Below are 18,959 nucleotides of genomic sequence, written 5' to 3' on the forward strand. Positions count from 1 at the left end.
TCATCCTTGCTCTATGTATGAGCTCAGGAACGATAAGCTCAAATTTCAATGACACTTTACAAAAAGTCGCATCGATTTAAAAAAAGTCGCATTTGATATTTTGTTTTATATTACTCACTAAGTACTCAGGGGAATTTTCCGCCTTATTTGATGTGAAATGAGCTTATTTGAAGAGTTATGTCATGTTTTTCCGTCATGTCTGTTGAATATGGAAGATATTTTTTTAGAAATCTTTATGTACTGTGTTCATGTTTTTGTTCGGGCTGCTCAGTTCAGTTGGTGTTTTCTCTTTTTCGTCCGTGTTTTTCTTTTTCTTTTTTTTTTCAAATCTTGTCCATTTTCTCATTAAATTCTTCTTCTTTCCTCATAATCATATTTTTTTTTCTTTTATTTTTATTTTCTCTTCTCTTCCTCAAAGCTCCTCGGCTTTTTGCCTTTCATCGTTTTGTAATAGCTTTTTAGGACGACCAATTTATTATATTAGTTTCTAACGCGATTATCACAGGATAATTTAATGCGCACACGTTCTTCAATATTTCATTAATGTGTCTTGACTATATAGAGTTCTGTTTACCCACTACTAACGTCAATACAATGCAGAATGTTTTAATGAATGTTCATTTAAGCTGCAGGAGGCCTGCCAACCCTTGCATTTTGTCAATATTCTGTTTAGAAAAAAAGAAGGGCAAATATATGCGGTGTTTCCTGTAAAGAGATTAATTCCTGATCTCGCTTTGTTCGCAATTTTAGGCAATTCTCCCGGTTCTCTTGCAGGCATTTTACCGGTGTTCTCTTTATTCCTTTCGGACCCAATAAAAATAAAATCCATTATCATGGGATAATGAAGTTAATAAAAAAAAAACGGAACGGAAATGAGAAATAAAACCAACTATCTTGACTGCAACAAATTGGATAGACAGTCGACTTCGCCTTTGGTCAAAGGACCTCCTTATTTCTGATTCTAAAAAGGCTTAACGAAGAGTCAGTTTATCTTGGGAAACAATTGCGCGTGTTAGATTGGAGAAAAGACCTTTAACCGTCGAGAAAAGGCAAGATTAACTGTTTTCAAGAAAAGATGCTGTATTATTTTGGCGAGGTTTTTTTTCCAAATCATATTAACTACCAGCCAGTCAAAAAAGATCCTTAAATACACTTCGCTAATACAAATATGGATAAAACATTCTTAACCATCATATAATAAGAATACATTGGAGAGCTTTAACCATTCAATATTTTGGCATTTTGTGGGCGCAAATTGGTCAGAAAATACTTAACGAGTGGTGAACTACTTCAAAATATTGACCTCCTTTTGTTCACAGGATTCTAACTCTTGAAAATGGTCTTTTCAAACAACACGACAGCAGCATCCGAGAGCTTGTCGAATTCCTCGAACTCTCCCGTTCTTGGTCGCTGCTACATCCCCGGTGGGCCCCCTGTGGACTGGCAAAAGTCTTATCGGTTCCACACTGCTGCTGGGGCAGTTGCGCTCTCCATCATCTTGGTCAGCGTCTGTATCAGTATGAATGGCATGATTTTAATCAGTGTTCTGAGAAGATTCGCAAAGGTAACGCTTGGTCATACTTTAGCCAGTTGCGTAGCCAGGAATTTTAACAGAGTGGGGCCCAAAAGGGACTTTCAAGGAATTTTCTCCTGTATACTAGATAATGTCTCATACATTGACTGTATTTTTTGCTGCTAAAAGGCGGGGGGGGACTAGGCCACCCCCCTGGCTACGCCCTTTTTATATTCTGTTCTCTGCAGAATGCTTGAGAATCTTTCGTCTACCGTGAGGGCTGGGACTCCTCCTAGAAATGGGAGAGAAGAATGGGGGTGGCAACACTGATTTTAACCCCTTATATATCAATAATAAAATATCAATATAAATGTAATGAAATATCAATGACTTTCCGTGCCGTTTTTCAAAATAGTATTCTCACCTGGAGCGAGCGTGCAAGATACCTGCGATGATCTAATAATTCTTTTTCAAAATGCGCGGCCAGCAAAATAGTAGTACACGAATTCCTACAGAGTTTATGTGACATTCTCGACTTAAAATTGTTCTAAAAGGGGACACAGCCTTAGCAGGGGATGGGGCACTGGGGGCACGTGCCCCCCCCCCCCCAATATTTCCGAAAATTATAAGGAAATGACCAGTAGGGGCGTGGCTGTGCCCCCATATATTTTCTTATTTTTTTTCAGTATTGTGCGCCCCCGATATTTCTAAGCCTGCTACGGCACTTGGGGATGATAGGGTAAACGAATGAAGAAGACTCCCACATAGGGTAGTTGCCCTGATACCGAACGCACATTCCCAGCCCCTTGCACAATATCCCCCCCTAGCTATACACATGTGTAGAATCTATTGACGTGCGTGTGTTTCACCAGGTACGTCCCTCCGCCTTGTTCGTAGGCAGCCTCGCATTGTCCGACTTTCTTTTTGGCATCATCAGTAACTACGCCGTTTTGAACGACATCTTGAGGATCATCCACGGAGGCGCCTGCACCCCAGCTGTCCCTCTGACCGTGCCCTATCACGTGGGATACCATCTGTGCTTTATATCCTCCATTGGCTCCATGGCGCTCATGAGTATAGATTGCTACCTGTGCGTGGCGAGGCCCATGTCTTATCGATTGTTGGTAAACATGTCAAGGGTTACGAAGGTAGGTGTTGAGGCCGATGTCTTATCGATTGTTGGTAAACATGTCAAGGTTAACGAAGGTAGGTGACGTTGCCGATATCTCACCGAACGTTGCCGAGTTACGAAGGTAGGTGTTGAGGCCGATGTCTTATCGAACGTTTGTCAGGTTACGAAGGTAGGTAACGAGGCCGATGTCTTACCGAACGTTTGTCAGGTTAAGAAGAGAGGTGAAAAGGCCGATGTCTTATCGATCGTTCGTCAAGTTACGAAGGTAGGTGTCGAGGCCGATGTCTTATCGAACGTTCCCAGGTTACGAAGGTAGTTGACATGGCCGATGTCTCATCGAACGTTTGTCAGGTTACGAAGGTAGGTGACGTTGCCGATGTCTTATCGAACGTTGTCAGGTTACGAAGGTAGGTGACGAGGCCGATGTCTTATCGGCCCGTGGGGGGGGTACTCAGCCTGTGTTTGGGTATAGGGGTGCCGCTGGTGGTTTTGAAACCTGACCCTGTTTAGGACAAAAAATCTGAAAAACCATACACTGTTTAGGACAACACCCTTGATTTTAGGACCCTGTTTAGGACAACACCCTCAATTTTACGACCCTGTCAGCACGTGAGAGCAAGCAAGGCAATCAGATCGCGGCGGGACCAGTGGTTACGAGTTTTAGCAAGGCAACCAAATCGGTACCCTGTTTAGGACAGCCTTGCTTAAAATTATGTACCCTGTTTAGGACAGAGAGGCCTGAAATATAAACCCTGTTCAGGACAGAAAGGCCTGAAATGTATACCCTGTTTAGGACAGAAAGGCCTGAAATGTATACCCTGTTCAGGACAGAAAGGCCTGAAATGTATACCCTGTTCAGGACAGAGAGGCCTGAAATGTATACCCTGTTTAGGACAGAGGCCTGAAATGTATACCCTGTTTAGGACAGTGAGGCCTGAAATGTATAACCTGTTTAGGACAGAGAGGCCTGAAATGTATACCCTGTTCAGGACAGAGAGGCCTGAAATGTATACCCTGTTTAGGACAGAGAGGCCTGAAATGTATACCCTGTTCAGGACAGAGAGGCCTGAAATGTATACCCTGTTCAGGACAGAGAGGCCTGAAATATATACCCTGTTTAGGTCAGAGAGGCCTGAAATGTATACCCTGTTTAGGACAGAGAGGCCTGAAATGTATACCCTGTTTAGGACAGAGAGGCCTGAAATGTATACCCTGTTCAGGACAGGCCTGAAATGTATACCCTGTTCAGGACAGAGAGGCCTGAAATGTATACCCTGTTCAGGACAGAGAGGCCTGAAATGTATACCCTGTTTAGGACAGAGAGGCCTGAAATGTATACCCTGTTCAGGACAGAGAGGCCTGAAATGTATACCCTGTTCAGGACAGAGAGGCCTAAAATATATACCCTGTTCAGGACAGAGAGGCCTGAAATGTATACCCTGTTTAGGACAGAGAGGCCTGAAATGTATACCCTGTTTAGGACAGAGAGGCCTGAAATGTATACCCTGTTTAGGACAGAGAGGCCTGAAATGTATACCCTGCTCAGGATAGAGAGGCCTGAAATGTATACCCTGTTTAGGGCAGAGAGGCCTGAAATGCATACCCTGTTTAGGGCAGAGAGGTCTGAAATGTATACCCTGTTCAGGACAGAGAGGCCTGAAATGTATACCCTGTTTAGGACAGAAAGGCCTGAAATGTATACCCTGTTCAGGACAGAGAGGCCTGAAATTTATACCCTGTTCAGGACAGAGAGGCCTGAAATGTATACCCTGTTCAGGACAGAGAGGCCTGAAATATATACCCTGTTCAGGACAGAGAGGCCTGAAATGTATACCCTGTTTAGCACAGAGAGGCCTGAAATGTATACCCTGTTTAGGACAGAGAGGCCTGAAATGTATACCCTGCTCAGGATAGAGAGGCCTGAAATGTATACCCTGTTTAGGGCAGAGAGGCCTGAAATGTATACCCTGTTTAGGGCAGAGAGGCCTGAAATGTATACCCTGTTCAGGACAGAGAGGCCTGAAATGTATACCCTGTTCAGGACAGAGGCCTGAAATGTATACCCTGTTCAGGACAGAGAGGCCTGAAATGTATACCCTGTTCAGGACAAAGAGGCCTGAAATATATACCCTGTTTAGGACAGAGAGGCCTGAAATGTATACCCTGTTCAGGACAGAGAGGCCTGAAATATATACACTGTTCAGGACAGAGAGGCCTGAAATGTATACACTGTTTAGGACAGAAAGGCCTGAAATGTATACCCTGTTTAAGACAGGCCTGAAATGTATACCCTGTTCAGGACAGAGAGGCCTGAAATATATACCCTGTTCAGGACAGAGAGGCCTGAAATGTATACCCTGTTTAGGACAGGCCTGAAATGTATACCCTGTTCAGGACAGAGAGGCCTGAAATGTATACCCTGTTTAGGACAGAGAGGCCTGAAATGTATACCCTGTTTAGGACAGAGAGGCCTGAAATGTATACCCTGTTCAGGACAGAGAGGCCTGAAATGTATACCCTGTTTAGGACAGAGAGGCCTGAAATGTATACCCTGTTTAGGACAGAGAGGCCTGAAATGTATACCCTGTTTAGGACAAAGAGGCCTGAAATGTAAACCCTGTTTAGGACAGAGAGGCCTGAAATGTATACCCTGTTCAGGACAGAGAGGCCTGAAATGTATACCCTGTTTAGGACAGAGAGGCCTGAAATGTATACCTTGTTCAGGACAGAGAAGCCTGAAATGTATACCCTGTTCAGGACAGAGAGGCCTGAAATGTATACCCTGTTCAGGACAGAGAGGCCTGAAATGTATACCCTGTTCAGAACAGAGAGGCCTGAAATATATACCCTGTTGAGGACAGAGAGGCCTGAAATGCATACCCTGTTTAGGACAGGCCTGAAATGTATACCATGTTCAGGACAGAGAGGCCTGAAATGTATACCCTGTTTAGGACAGAGAGGCCTGAAATGTATACCCTGTTTAGGACAGAGAGGCCTGAAATGTATACCCTGTTCAGGACAGAGAGGCCTGAAATGTATACCCTGTTTAGGACAGAGAGGCCTGAAATGTATACCCTGTTTAGGACAGGCCTGAAATGTATACCCTGTTCAGGACAGAGAGGCCTGAAATGTATACCCTGTTCAGGACAGAGAGGCCTAAAATGTATACCCTGTTTAGGACAGAGAGGCCTGAAATGTATACCCTGTTTAGGACAGAGAGGCCTGAAATGTACACCCTGTTTAGGACAGAGAGGCCTGAAATGTATACCCTGTTTAGGACTGAGAGGCCTGAAATGTATACCCTGTTCAGGACAGAGAGGCCTGAAATGTATACCCTGTTCAGGACAGAGAGGCCTAAAATGTATACCCTGTTCAGGACAGAGAGGCCTGAAATGTATACCCTGTTTAGGACAGAGAGGCCTGAAATGTATACCCTGTTCAGGACATGGAGGCCTGAAATATATACCCTGTTCAGGACAGAGAGGTCAAAAACCATATCCTTTCCAGCGGCACGTCCCCTTATAGCCCATATAAGGGAGTACCCCCCCCCCCCCTTCTTTATCGGACGTTTGTCAACTTGTTATGGGTTACGAAGGTAAGTGCCCGATGTCCTATCGATTGTTATTACTCCAAGATTATATTCCTTCTAGTCTAAAGAGGTCCGCCATTTCTTAATTATATGAATTCATGATTTAGCCTTTGATGGCCTGGGTCCTACATATCATGTACCTCTTAAATTATACATTGATATGACGCTTGTAATGGTAAATAAGTAAAATGCAAAAGAAAAAAATATTTGTCTTCCCATTCACGCGAAGGTGAGCAAATAGATTCGATGCACCCAAATCGCAGAAAAACGATTTCCTTAAATAACGAATATGTTATGATATGACGTTCAGTGTGAAGTCACACAGACAATTCAGGAAAAAAAAACCTTCAATATTTTTATGTTTGATACTTCTTTTGGTAAACTGAAAGTAATCTTGTGTGATACCAGAACGTACTAGAACTTCCCACACTTTGTTTACGTCCCACAGGCTCTGTTGGTACTCTGGCTTCTTGTCATTATCCACACCACTGCCTACTACGTCTCCTACAGCGAGACTAAGACCATTCTGATAAGTGTGGTTAGTTCCTGTGTTGCAGTAATCATCGTCATCTTCGAAGTTCTTACCTTCGTGTCGTACAAAGCTCACAACACCGCCGTCGCCGATAGATTCCAACATCAAATCCACCATATGGAGATGCGTAACCATGTCAACGAGCGGAAGGTCGCCATTGCGGTGGCGTTTGTTATCAGTACTCTAATGATTGGTTATTTCCCGCGTATCATCCAACCAATCATATCAAAGGCCGTAGGGTTCAATGTCGCTCACCTGATGTCGACATATAGCTCGCTCTGCCTTCTGGGATGCGCGGCCGTTAGGCCTATTGTCACGTACGCGAAGAATTCCCACGTGCGTAACAACATCAAGGCGATGTTTGGATTGAGGCGTGCCGATGATCTCACTCCAGCGACCTTCCAACGGTCTTATAGCACTAGATCTACTTAGCTTACATATCGTCACGTTCAAAATATCTACTATATTTGAGACCTTCCAACGCTCTGATAGTACTAGATCTACCTAGCTTACACATTGGCAAGTTCACAAGATCTACTGTATCTGGGGACCTTCCAACGCTCTGATAGTACTAGATCTACCTAGCTTACACATCGGCAAGTTCACAAGATCTACTGTATCTGGGGACCTTCCAACGCTCTGATAGTACTAGATCTACCTAGCTTACACATCGGCAAGTTCACAAGATCTACTGTATCTGGGGACCTTCCAACGCTCTGATAGTACTAGATCTACCTAGCTTACACATCGGCAAGTTCACAAGATCTACTGTATCTGGGGACCTTCCAACGCTCTGATAGTGCTAGATCTACCTAGCTTACACATCGGCAAGTTCACAAGATCTACTATATCTGGGGACCTTTCAACGCTCTGATAGTACTAGATCTACCTAGCTTACACATTGGCAAGTTCACAAGATCTACTATATCTGGGGACCTTTCAACGCTCTGATAGTACTAGATCTACCTAGCTTACACATCGGCAAGTTCACAAGATCTACTGTATCTGGGGACCTTCCAACGCTCTGATAGTACTAGATCTACCTAGCTTACACATCGGCAAGTTCACAAGATCTACTGTATCTGGGGACCTTCCAACGCTCTGATAGTACTAGATCTACCTAGCTTACACATCGGCAAGTTCACAAGATCTACTGTATCTGGGGACCTTCCAACGCTCTGATAGTGCTAGATCTACCTAGCTTACACATCGGCAAGTTCACAAGATCTACTATATCTGGGGACCTTTCAACGCTCTGATAGTACTAGATCTACCTAGCTTACACATTGGCAAGTTCACAAGATCTACTATATCTGGGGACCTTTCAACGCTCTGATAGTACTAGATCTACCTAGCTTACACATCGGCAAGTTCATAAGATCTACTGTATCTGTGGACCTTCCAACGCTCTGATAGTACTAGATCTACCTAGCTTACACATCGGCAAGTTCACAAGATCTACTATATCTGGGGACCTTCCAACGCTCTGATAGTACTAGATCTACCTAGCTTACACATCGGCAAGTTCAAAAGATCTACTGTATCTTTTGTTTCTTCACCTAGACACAAATAGAAAAAAAGACATATTCAATCGCATAAAAAATGCGTTTATACGTGTAAATAAGACATCTTTAGCTTAGCAAAAAACAAAAGGTGGTGCCTGAGAAAAAAGAAGAATTTTTACTTTTTGATCCAAAGAGCAAAAAAGCAGCACAAATTGCATCAGAGAATATTCATGACTGCTTTCAGCTAAAAAAAAAAAATGCAATTTTCTAGCATTTTTCAGCCAATTCTGGGTACGCGCATGCGCTTCGTTGGAGGTAACACTGTGCAAATAAATCAACCTCGTCCCCAGGGTCTTCTGGGTGATTTTTCAGAAGACCCTGCGGACAAGGGACGAGGCAATAGCTTACGACGCCATATTGAAAATTACCCAGAAGACCCTGGGGACAAGGTTGCAAAAGGTAAACCATGTTCACCGTAAAAAGAGCAGTCAGCAATCGTCAAGACTGCTATTTCGCCTACGAAATCCTGTGGCGAATATTCGTATTCTGAGAACTCACCAAACGACCACTTCCGTCGATCGTGTTTCGAATGTTAACGGAACACATTCTGAATTGCAACAGTAAAATCGTTTGGTTGGAAGTTATTTCAGGGCCGTAGCAGGGGGTATTACATTGGGGGCACGTGCCCCCCCCCCAATAATTTGAAAAATTATAAGGAAATGACCAGTAGTGGCGTGGCTTTGCCCCCCTCAATATTTTCTTGATGTTTCTGTATTGTGCCTCCCCCCCAATATTTCGAGGCATTCTACGGCTCTGTATTTACTGTAAGTGTAAGCAAATGAAAGTTTAAGGACTATAGTAGCCAAAGAAAAAACGATCTTCTATGTACAAAGAGCATCAAAAGCATAAAAAAGCAAAGGGATAAAAACAAAATGTGAAATTGAATTCAAGACAAATTTATTAATTCATAAAAAATATAAATACATCAGTTGTATCAAAGATAGGCTAGATTAGATACATTTTTTCCCATTATATTATCGTTATTACCCCCAAATATAAGTGATTTTTAAAATCACCCTTGTTTTCATAATGAACATTTCTGAAGCACAGTTATAAATAAATAAGAAATAATAAGAACACCTTGTAAAAAGCATAATAGTAATTTTATGTCTGCCATATTGATGTTGAGGTGAGTTCAATTTCCCAACACAGCCCTCCAAATTACAAAAATCCAGATCGAAAAACAAATGTCTGAAAAGCCAAAAAAATTAATTCAACATGAAAATCCGCCATGAAGACTCCTTTGTAATAGTGCATTAAAGTATTTACAATTCCGTTATATTTGGTAAATAGACCCTTCCCCCCTTGGGGGCCAACCATTTGATATCAGACGGGTTGGTGACGAATATCCCCCGAAAACAGCAAACAACCTTCTCGAACAAAGCAATCCTTGGTCCAGCGGCATTTCAAAGAAATAAAAATTGAGCAAAACATCTGGTCACAAAAAAAAAAAATCAAAAAGGAAAATAATCTGTACTTTTCAGATATCAAATGGTCGGCCCCTATACAGATTTAGGTGTTATACATAGTTCAGTTCAATGATATATATTATATTTTTAAGTTAAAATTCACACTTTCATCGCGACTGCACATTTCCGTGACTCCGCCGTGGTTTTCATATACGTGACATCAGAGGACATTATGAGCTTGAAGGCATAGCCAAGCATTACGTAATGGCCTAGAGTCTGACCGTGAAGCCTTCGTTCCTTAAATGTTCCTTGACGTCAGTAATATCGACTTCGCCTCGGTGAAATATGGCACCGGCCATCGCGCCGTCTGCATTCGTCTCTCGGAACAAATCGACGAAGTCCGACACGTGACCTGCACCGCTGGACGCAATGACCGGAATGCTGACGGCTCCTTTGACCATCTTTACCAAGTCGAGATCATAGCCGTGGTTGGTTCTGCAAAGGGAATCGGGGAATTGGTGACGATAAAACATATGATGGTCCGTGAGAAGTAAGGAAGGAGAAGGGAAACGCCCTAAGATGTGTAGTGCATCCTTGGGGAGGGGGGAGGGTAGGGGAGAAAGGGGGAGGGGGGAGGGTAGGGGAGAAGGTTTTCTTGCGTAAAAAGGCGCTAACCGCGACGCTATGATTCAGCGAGAATACGGATTATGATAACAATCTCGCAAATAACATCGATTGTAGCAACACTATTGAAGTCCTAAGTGCAGTATCATTTTCTTATAATAATGAAAAAAGAATTGGCACATTAGACAAAATTCTGTATTCACTTCTTTAGACGCTGTCCCAAAATAGACACCATCCCCATAACGCTGCACAATGGACAAAAAAAAAAAATAGATGAACACTTTTACTCACCCGTCCCTATCAATGTTATTCAGCAGAATCTCTCCTGCTCCTAGCTCCTCGCACGCCTTAACCAGCTCATAGGCGCCAACGTCACGTGTCTCCCTCCCTCCCTTGACAGTACATTGCCACCATACATACTTCTCACCATTAGGGCCTGGGTACCGGGCCTTGACTGTATGGTGTTTAGTACTGTCAGGGGAGGGGACGTAAACAGTCTTGGTATCAACAGCTAAGACAACTGCTTGGCGGCCATACCGCTCTGCAATCTTCTCAATAGAAGTTTTTCCGGTTTTCTTGTGGCCTGATGCAATGAATTCTTCCGCTGCATAGACTGCATCACTGGCTACTGATACTTTATCAGCACCTGTGGAGGATTTGAAATACTTGATCAATTGTTCTGCTATGTAACAACAGTGGCAACTCTTCAGGCCCGTAGCCAGGATTTTGAGTGGGGGGGTGGTTCGTTTACCCATTTAGCGGACCACTTTCTCTTAGATAGCTCGCCCTAGCTTGCAGTGGTACTTAATTTTCCTTTATTAAAGCAGACCTTCCAGTCCCCCCCACTGGCTATGGGCCTGCTCTTAGCAGCATCATCATCACTGCCAGTCCCCATCATCACCATCAATGGTACTGAATTTTCCATTTTCTCCTTCTTAACTCGTGAGGCTGCAAGGAGCACATTAGTTAGCAATGAGCAATTTATTCATATATTAAATAAATCACCATTAACATATATGCTTATTCTCATTATAATCAACTTCCAGCATCAGCTTCAAAATCATTATCATTTTAACTTCATCATAACTACCAACATTGTCACCACATTCATCGACATCATCTTCTCCACAATAATCACTTTCAGCATCTCAAATGACATAATTATTATCATAGCCATCTTCATTATTATCACAGTCAGTCACCACATCAGTACAAAGAAATTTATTTGAAATACAGGCTTAAAAGTCATACCTGATTTGAAGTACATGGCAGCAACTTCAAGGGCAGAGAACTGTCTCATCACAGGCTTGCCTTCTTCCACACTATCAGGATCAAGAGCATAAATATCCCTGATACCACCCCCCACAGTGAAGGGTACAAAGATCCTCTCGCAACATTTACGCAGCAGTTTCAGCATGGCTAAATCATGGATAGGTGAGCTACGAAAACTTGTGATATTGAGAAAAGCAATTTCATCAGCACCATCACTGAAAAAGCGCTCTCCCAGCTCAACTGGGTCACCAACAGCTTTGACGTCACCTTTGACAGGTTTATTACCCTCATCATCAGAGATGATTTCTCTTACTTCAAATTGTTCACCTTTGGTTGCCACTAATTCCCCCATATTATTTGTACGGACATTTAGTGATGTTATGACTCGTTTAGCAAGCTCTGTTTGTCTTGTGGCTGGTAACAGGGGAGAAAGTGTGCTTTTTTTCTCTACAGGAAACTTTGTCAAGTAGTTTTTCAGAAGTTGAAGACCAAAAGCACCACTTTTCTCAGGGTGAAATTGCATGGCAGCAATATTACCACGGTTAACCATACAAACAAACTCATTCCCATAAGTCGTGGTTGCCAAAGCCCAGTCTTTTGTGATGTCATCTAAAGGGGCAGCAAATGAATGGACAAAGTACACCTTTTCATTGTTGTATTCCCCAGGGGTGATCAGTGGTGAACCCTCACGCCTTATATTCATACCATTCCATCCCATGTGGGGCACGACAAGCCCTGGGGACTTAAGCAGCTTCACTTGTGTTGGAATTACCCCTAACCCTGTAGCATCTGGGAACTCTTCACTGCCACTGAACAGCATCTGCATTCCAAGACAAATTCCTATAAAAGGCCGGTCTTGTTTTATATACTCCTGTAGTGGCTCAACAAATCCTTTATCTTGTAATCTCTTCATGGCACTGCCAAATGCTCCAACACCTGGAAGTATCAACTTATCAACAGATGCTATCTCTTTAGGGTCTTTAATTGTGCGGATTCTATAGCCAAGGTAGTTGAGTGCATTGTCCAGGCTGCGCATATTCCCAGCACCATAATCAATGACAGCAACTGAAGGGGTGTGGACTTGGCTAATACCTCTTAGGAAATACTAGAAACAATATTTTAAACAAAATAGTTTAAAGGTAAAATTTTGATGTCGGTTTCACAGGTATTTATGTAGACATTGTCATGATAGATAAGTTATTAGCAAATGTGTAGCAAAAATTTATGATTAATGCGTGATTAATGCGTGACTAAGCTGATCCATTTGTGTTTGACAGCATTATGAGAAATCATAGGAAAAAACCAATAGGTATTCAATTGCAGGGGCCATGGAGTAGTGGGAGGGTTTTTTTTAATATAAAGCATTTTTTGTGCCCTATCCCATTACATTTTTTGTACCATCTGGTACCTAAGCAAGAGTGCTCATAGTTTATGACAGCGTTATGAGAAATCATAGGAAAAAAACAATAGGTATTCAATTGCAGGGGCCATGGAGTAGTGGGAGGGATTTCTTAATATAAAGCATTTTTTGTGCCCTATCCCATTACATTTTTTGTACCATATGGTACCTAAGCAAGAGTGCTCAAAATGTTGATGTTTCTGAAAGAATGTGCCATAATTTGGAAGGGCATTGCATGATCAAAGATTAATATTGCAATAGGGTTTACGTTTTAAGTCAAATTTGATGGTTTTAGCTTTTTTCCCCAGGGGGAGGGGTATTAACTATTGGTCGCCTTTTAGGGGGAGGGTCACCATTTTTGTGCTTTAGATTGGGGGAAGGTTGCAATTTTTGAACCTGAAAACATTTTAGCATCCCCTCCCAAATAAATAATGACTGCTCCCTTATGGTTAATGAAAGCTAAACTTGATTAGTAGGGGGGAGGTTTCTGTTTTCAGATTGTTTTTTCTTTTCACAATTTTGCTCAAAAGTACTCAGGAGTGAATGTTTTTTTTAGGACTTAAAAGTCTTTCTAACATTGGAAAAAAAATTATCTAAAATGGGGTTATGTGAATGCTTATTATGCGAAAATAATGTAGAGAACGATTGCACCTTTATGCCTTTTAAAATGTTTCATAGATAAGGCTTATACTCTTAATGTTTATTCTTCATGACCTTTAAGGTCTAATGTCAGCAATAATTAAAATAACTATCAACTATATTCTTTGTGTTCAAGGACAAATAAATGTTTTAGAAAACAGAGCGAAACGAAGCCTATCAAATACAAACAAATAAGCGCTACACTACATGCGTCTTTGCATCTGAGTCCTGCTATTTTGTATTCTTTGAACACAATACTCGATAGGGCTTAGTATTGTTGTTGTTTTGGTGGACGCTGAATTAAATCAATTAAATAATTCATTCCGAGCCAGGTGTGGCGCCCCAAGAAAAGAAAATAGAATTAACTCAAAATAAAATGTTATGGTAATAACACAAAGAAAATCATTATCCTATAACTCTTATCTGAATAGAACGAATTTTAATTGGGCGTGGATATCGTAGCTTACATATTTGTAACATATTTGTACAATAGTACAGTTGAGTGGTATCACATTTGTTAGATCTAAGACAACAAAAGGAACATCGGGCGAAAAAGAATTTTGCCAAGTAAGCTTACGAATGCTTTACGGCCCTTTACGTGGATTTACCTTGTTCACAGTAGGATAAATACCACGAAACATGATTCTGAGTATCGTCTTCCCGTACGTTTCTGTTTACGTTTTATATTACCGGCTTCCACTCGCGCCTTCGATTTGCATTGGAAACCAGCGGCTTACAATTTCCCAGGATGCAATACATTCCCAGAGTTCTTTGCGTAAATAGCCCCATACTGCAACGCGGCTCGGGCATTTGGTACCACGTGACCTACTGTACTTTCTCCGTTCCCGGCGGCAGCGTGGATGTCGCATTCTTGACTCAAATACAGCCATGCTTTCCCTAAGATTATCCAGCCATTTAGTCCGAAATATCTCTAGAAATGTTCCCAAGGTATGTAGAAACAGTTATTGTTCATCGATGATCTATTTCTGTGCATTGCTCACGCTTTTCCGCCTCGTAAATTGAGGTAAAGTCTGGCTCGGTTTGTGAAGTCGGTTTTGCCGGTTGGGTAAAATTCAACGTGGATGAATTAGTTTTCTGAATGTTAAGCGATTTTGCCTTCAGTAATAACTCCTTTTTCTTTACCAATTTGCTTTAAGAAAATTATTTCCTTATTTCGGTGTTCTTTATGCGAATAACTCTGGTATTGTACAAGTGAACTTGATATATAATAATTTCAGATCTACCGAGGGGCCTTGGGTGCCGCAGTAACCGCTGGTCGCCATCTTAGCACAACTGCACCAAGTTATGCCCAAAGCGCTGGTAATAACGTCTGTTCTAGAGAGTTTGGTGTATAAACCCTTTTCTCGCTCAAATATTGAGTTGTGTGCATTTTTCCATTAACCTGTTAATGAAAAGTCTGGATGAAGGGGAGGGAGCTGGTATGAACTTGCTGGAAAACCATCATTTTAACATTTTGATTGACACAGTCTGATTGTTTTTTGTTTTACTTTTCCCATTTATATTCTTTGAAAAAAAAACACTACGTTTTTGTTGAAAAAAAAAACAGTTTAAGTTTTTTTTTTCCATGATGCATGTCTACATCACCTTACCAAGGCTATCTATGGCTGTTAGCTAAGGCCCCATATTTGCTAATCAATATTGTTGCTACTTCAGGTACTGCTGAGGTTTCCTCCATCCTTGAGGAGAGGATCCTTGGGTCAGCCCCAAAAGCGGAACTAGAGGAGACTGGCCGTGTATTATCCATTGGTGATGGTATTGCTCGTGTCTATGGCCTCAAAAACATCCAGGCGGAAGAGATGGTGGAGTTCTCCTCTGGACTCAAGGCAAGTTGTATCCTTGTTTTTACTTAGAAAATGTACATTGTAACCCTTTCAACTTGAACTCTCCAAAGAGACTGAAAACATTTCAAAATAGCTGGAAGTTTGAGTTATCTGAGAAGAGATTACTGAAAAGTCTCATTCAACCTGAAACATTTTTGGTTATAGTACATTTGTTGTCGGTGTTCAAATTAAAATTGCTATGCAAAAAGCATTTTTCTTTGTCTGTTGGTAGGTCACCTAACGTTGGATACTTTTATTCTGATTAAATGGACTGTTTAAACTTGCACATCCACCACACATTTTTCCTATCTAGATATTTGATCAGTCTTCTCCTATCTAGGGTATGGCTCTCAACTTGGAACCTGACAATGTTGGTGTTGTCGTCTTCGGTAATGACAGACTAATCAAAGAGGGTGACATTGTCAAGAGAACTGGTGCCATTGTGGACGTGCCAGTTGGTGAGGAACTGCTGGGACGTGTTGTAGATGCTCTGGGTAACCCCATTGACGGCAAGGGTCCTACTGGGGGCACACGGGCTAGAGTGGGAGTGAAAGCCCCTGGTATCATACCTCGTACTTCTGTCAAGGAACCTATGTTGACAGGAATCAAGGCAGTCGATAGCTTGGTGCCCATTGGTCGTGGTCAGCGTGAGCTGATTATTGGTGACAGACAAACAGGGTGTGTATACTTTTACTTGTTTTGATTCAGCCCAAAATGAAATAAATAAATAAATAATAAATATAGCATCTATATAGCGCTTAAACAAACCATGTTCTAAGTGCTTAAAATAAATGTATAATGTAGCTCTCCAGATGTGGCTGCAAAAATTGATAAATTCTGCCTTCAATTAGGGGACAAGAAAAGGGGACGGGAAAATGTTGTAAATAAAAAAGCTGTCATACTGTAAATGCCTATGTTAACATACTTTGTCTGCATAAAAAGAATTTAACCAGCTATTTGTTTTATTAATATTCTGTCTACAAATTAAAAAAAAGATATTTTTTATTTTTTAGAAAAACAGCAATTGCCATTGATACCATTATCAACCAGAAGAGATTCAATGATGGTGTTGATGAAAGTGAGTGGTGATGTGATTGTCCTTACAATGTCAACATACAGTATCTTGACAATTTTGATGAATTACTGTACCTACAGTAGATATACTAAATACCGAGGCTTGTTTCTAGAGAAAAAGCTGTACTGCATCTATGTTGCCATTGGACAGAAGAGGAGTACTGTCGCTCAGCTTGTGAAAAGATTGACTGATGCTGGTAGGTTTAGAAATGTGTGGTTCTGTGCATTACAATACTTGTGCACAACATTTTACTCATTCTCTGTCCTCCAAAGTTTGTCATATTTTCAAGTGACATTTTTTTGTCACACTACATGATAAAACTATAAAACTTCATACAACAGTTTTGTATAAGGTCATTTCCATTGCCCTTTTCTAGTTTTTTTTTTCTCACAATATACTACATCTACCTAAGGCCTTTGTACATTGATTGACAGATGCCATGAAGTACACGATCATTGTCAGTGCCACTGCTTCAGATGCTGCACCTCTGCAGTACCTTGCCCCATATTCTGGTTGCGCCATGGGAGAGTTTTTCCGTGATAACGGCAAACATGCTCTTATCATCTATGATGATTTGTCAAAGCAGGTATGTTTACTACAAATAAGTATTTTAAATACGTTGCCTTACCCTGTTGCTTTCGGATGCTCTTTAATCCCTGCCCAAGTTTAAAATCCCTTGTCATCAACTGTGGCATGGTTATGTTCTAGGCCGTGGCTTACCGTCAAATGTCTCTGCTATTGCGTCGTCCACCCGGTCGTGAGGCATACCCTGGTGATGTGTTCTACCTCCACTCTCGTCTCCTTGAGCGTGCTGCCAAGATGAATGACTCAAATGGTGGTGGCTCCCTCACTGCCCTGCCCGTCATCGAGACCCAAGCTGGTGATGTGTCTGCCTATATCCCCACCAATGTCATCTCCATCACTGATGGCCAGATCTTTTTGGAGACTGAGCTGTTCTACAAGGGTATCCGTCCTGCTATCAATGTGGGTCTGTCTGTGAGCAGAGTAGGATCTGCCGCGCAGACCAAGGCCATGAAACAGGTTTGTACTCTACCTGGTCATGACATGGACCATGCAGATAGGGGAACTTGGCTTTTTCTAGCCCCCTTAGAATTATATGTTCAGTATACATTTAACTGCCCTCTAAATTGATTTGCACATGTGCAGACAAGCTTTGCTGGGCTTAGTAATGTTGTTATTGGTGCTGTCCCAACCAATGTTGTTCCAAGCAGTGTTGGGGGTGTTGTCCCAAACAATGTTGATGGTGTTGTCCCAAACAACGTTGATGGTGTTGCCCTTAGCAGTGCTGGCGTGGTTTGCATTATTGGTGGTGTTTGAAGCAGTGTTGGTGGTCTTGTCCCAAACAATGTTGATAGTGTTGCCCTTAGCAGTGCTGGCATTGTTGGTGGTGTTGTTTGAAGCAGTGTTGGTGGTGTTGTCCCAGGCAATGTTGATGGTGTTGCCCTTAGCAAAGTTTGATTTGTTTGCATTATTGGTGGTGTTGTTCGAAGCAGTACTGGAGTTGTTTCCCCAAGAAGTGCTGGTGTTGTTTTTGTCCTAAGCAATGTTGTTTGTGTTGCCCCTAGCAGTGTTTGCGTTTTTATTTATTTATTTTTTTCGTAAAAGTCTGACATTCATTTTTGTTCATCATAGGTTGCTGGATCAATGAAGCTAGAGCTTGCCCAGTACCGTGAAGTCGCTGCCTTTGCCCAGTTCGGCTCTGACTTAGATGCTGCTACCCAGGCTCTGTTGAACCGTGGTGTGCGTCTGACTGAACTGCTCAAACAGGGGCAGTATGGTAAGTTGCAATACTTGTTTGTGTATTCTTGGGATGGAGCTTAGGGGTAGTTGTTGTACATCACATTCACTGCATTATTTTTGTTGTTTGCAGTCCCCATGGACATCGCTGAGCAGGTTGCTGTCATCTACGCAGGTGTCCGAGGCCACCTTGACAAAATGGACCCCTCCAGAATAACCACCTTTGAGCAGGCTTTCCTTAAACACATCCGTGCCACTCAGCAAGAGCTTCTCAAGAACATCCGCGAGGAGGGCATGATCTCGGAGGCCAACGATGGCAAGCTAAAGCAAATAGTCACCGAGTTCCTAGCAGCCTTTGATTAAGTGGGAGTAACTGAAAGTAATCTTACTTTGACGTGTTATTATAAATATTTTTACTTCGCTGTGAAGGTTTGGTCGCGAGGTGCAAGTCACGAGTTTGTGTATTCACCAACCAGCGTGTAGTTTTCCAATTGAATAAAAAAAAAAACCTCACTACCATTTGGTTTGTTGTGTGGCCCCTTTTCTGAAACAACCATAACACTGTGTTTGCAAGACCTTGGGAGTATATTATTGTATAAAGTATGGAGAAA

At 42.0% G+C, this 18,959-nt stretch overlaps 3 protein-coding genes and 1 long non-coding RNA gene across 5 annotated transcripts; 2 read left to right on the forward strand and 2 right to left on the reverse strand.

Annotated features, from left to right (window-relative positions):
* Window positions 1-1,167: 1,167 nt before the first annotated feature.
* LOC125563040 lies at window positions 1,168-6,923 on the reverse strand. Its single transcript, XR_007308067.1, has 2 exons — window positions 6,820-6,923; window positions 1,168-1,509 (listed from the first exon to the last, which is right to left on the reverse strand). It is a non-coding gene; the product is annotated as an uncharacterized LOC125563040 (long non-coding RNA).
* Window positions 1,337-9,792, forward strand: LOC5505648 (cannabinoid receptor 2). Its single transcript, XM_032373973.2, has 3 exons — window positions 1,337-1,564; window positions 2,386-2,661; window positions 6,683-9,792. Exons 1-3 carry the CDS (start codon window positions 1,337-1,339, stop codon window positions 7,196-7,198), a joined length of 1,020 nt encoding a protein of 339 aa, XP_032229864.1. The 3' UTR covers window positions 7,199-9,792.
* Window positions 9,212-14,410, reverse strand: LOC5505657 (imidazole glycerol phosphate synthase hisHF, chloroplastic). 2 transcript variants are annotated; one of them, XM_001626353.3, is made up of 4 exons: window positions 14,283-14,410; window positions 11,616-12,741; window positions 10,656-11,010; window positions 9,212-10,235 (listed from the first exon to the last, which is right to left on the reverse strand). In XM_001626353.3, exons 1-4 carry the CDS (start codon window positions 14,313-14,315, stop codon window positions 10,010-10,012), a joined length of 1,740 nt encoding a protein of 579 aa, XP_001626403.2. In that variant the 5' UTR covers window positions 14,316-14,410; the 3' UTR covers window positions 9,212-10,009. The 2 variants fall into 2 exon arrangements, with proteins under 2 accessions (XP_001626403.2, XP_032229860.1); XM_032373969.2 differs by having other exon boundaries at window positions 11,616-12,572; window positions 14,283-14,382.
* Window positions 14,411-14,461: 51 nt separating this feature from the next.
* LOC116613484 (ATP synthase subunit alpha, mitochondrial-like) lies at window positions 14,462-18,867 on the forward strand. Its single transcript, XM_032373972.2, has 10 exons — window positions 14,462-14,622; window positions 14,913-14,994; window positions 15,349-15,518; window positions 15,856-16,193; window positions 16,529-16,593; window positions 16,703-16,786; window positions 17,025-17,176; window positions 17,299-17,631; window positions 18,244-18,388; window positions 18,482-18,867. Exons 1-10 carry the CDS (start codon window positions 14,563-14,565, stop codon window positions 18,709-18,711), a joined length of 1,659 nt encoding a protein of 552 aa, XP_032229863.2. The 5' UTR covers window positions 14,462-14,562; the 3' UTR covers window positions 18,712-18,867.
* Window positions 18,868-18,959: the final 92 nt, after the last annotated feature.

This window comes from Nematostella vectensis, chromosome 5 (genome assembly GCF_932526225.1).
Source record: "Nematostella vectensis chromosome 5, jaNemVect1.1, whole genome shotgun sequence".
Taxonomy (NCBI): Eukaryota; Metazoa; Cnidaria; class Anthozoa; order Actiniaria; family Edwardsiidae; genus Nematostella; species Nematostella vectensis.

What these genes read in the sequence shown, in the direction of transcription:
- LOC5505648 (XM_032373973.2), top strand. Translation starts at nt 1,337, where the DNA reads ATGGTCTTTTCAAACAACACGACAGCAGCATCCGAGAGCTTGTCGAAT. An exon ending in TTCTGAGAAGATTCGCAAAG is followed by an intron (nt 1,565 to 2,385) that starts GTAACGCTTGGT and finishes GTGTTTCACCAG; the next exon opens with GTACGTCCCTCCGCCTTGTT. An exon ending in ACATGTCAAGGGTTACGAAG is followed by an intron (nt 2,662 to 6,682) that starts GTAGGTGTTGAG and finishes TACGTCCCACAG; the next exon opens with GCTCTGTTGGTACTCTGGCT.
- LOC5505657 (XM_001626353.3), bottom strand. Translation starts at nt 14,315, where the DNA reads ATGTTTCGTGGTATTTATCCTACTGTGAACAAG. An exon ending in TGCCATGTACTTCAAATCAG is followed by an intron (nt 11,011 to 11,615) that starts GTATGACTTTTA and finishes AATCCTCCACAG; the next exon opens with GTGCTGATAAAGTATCAGTA. An exon ending in AATAACATTGATAGGGACGG is followed by an intron (nt 10,236 to 10,655) that starts GTGAGTAAAAGT and finishes TTCCCTTTGCAG; the next exon opens with AACCAACCACGGCTATGATC.
- LOC116613484 (XM_032373972.2), top strand. Translation starts at nt 14,563, where the DNA reads ATGCTTTCCCTAAGATTATCCAGCCATTTAGTCCGAAATATCTCTAGA. An exon ending in AGTTCTCCTCTGGACTCAAG is followed by an intron (nt 15,519 to 15,855) that starts GCAAGTTGTATC and finishes TCTCCTATCTAG; the next exon opens with GGTATGGCTCTCAACTTGGA. An exon ending in GAAAAGATTGACTGATGCTG is followed by an intron (nt 16,787 to 17,024) that starts GTAGGTTTAGAA and finishes ATTGATTGACAG; the next exon opens with ATGCCATGAAGTACACGATC.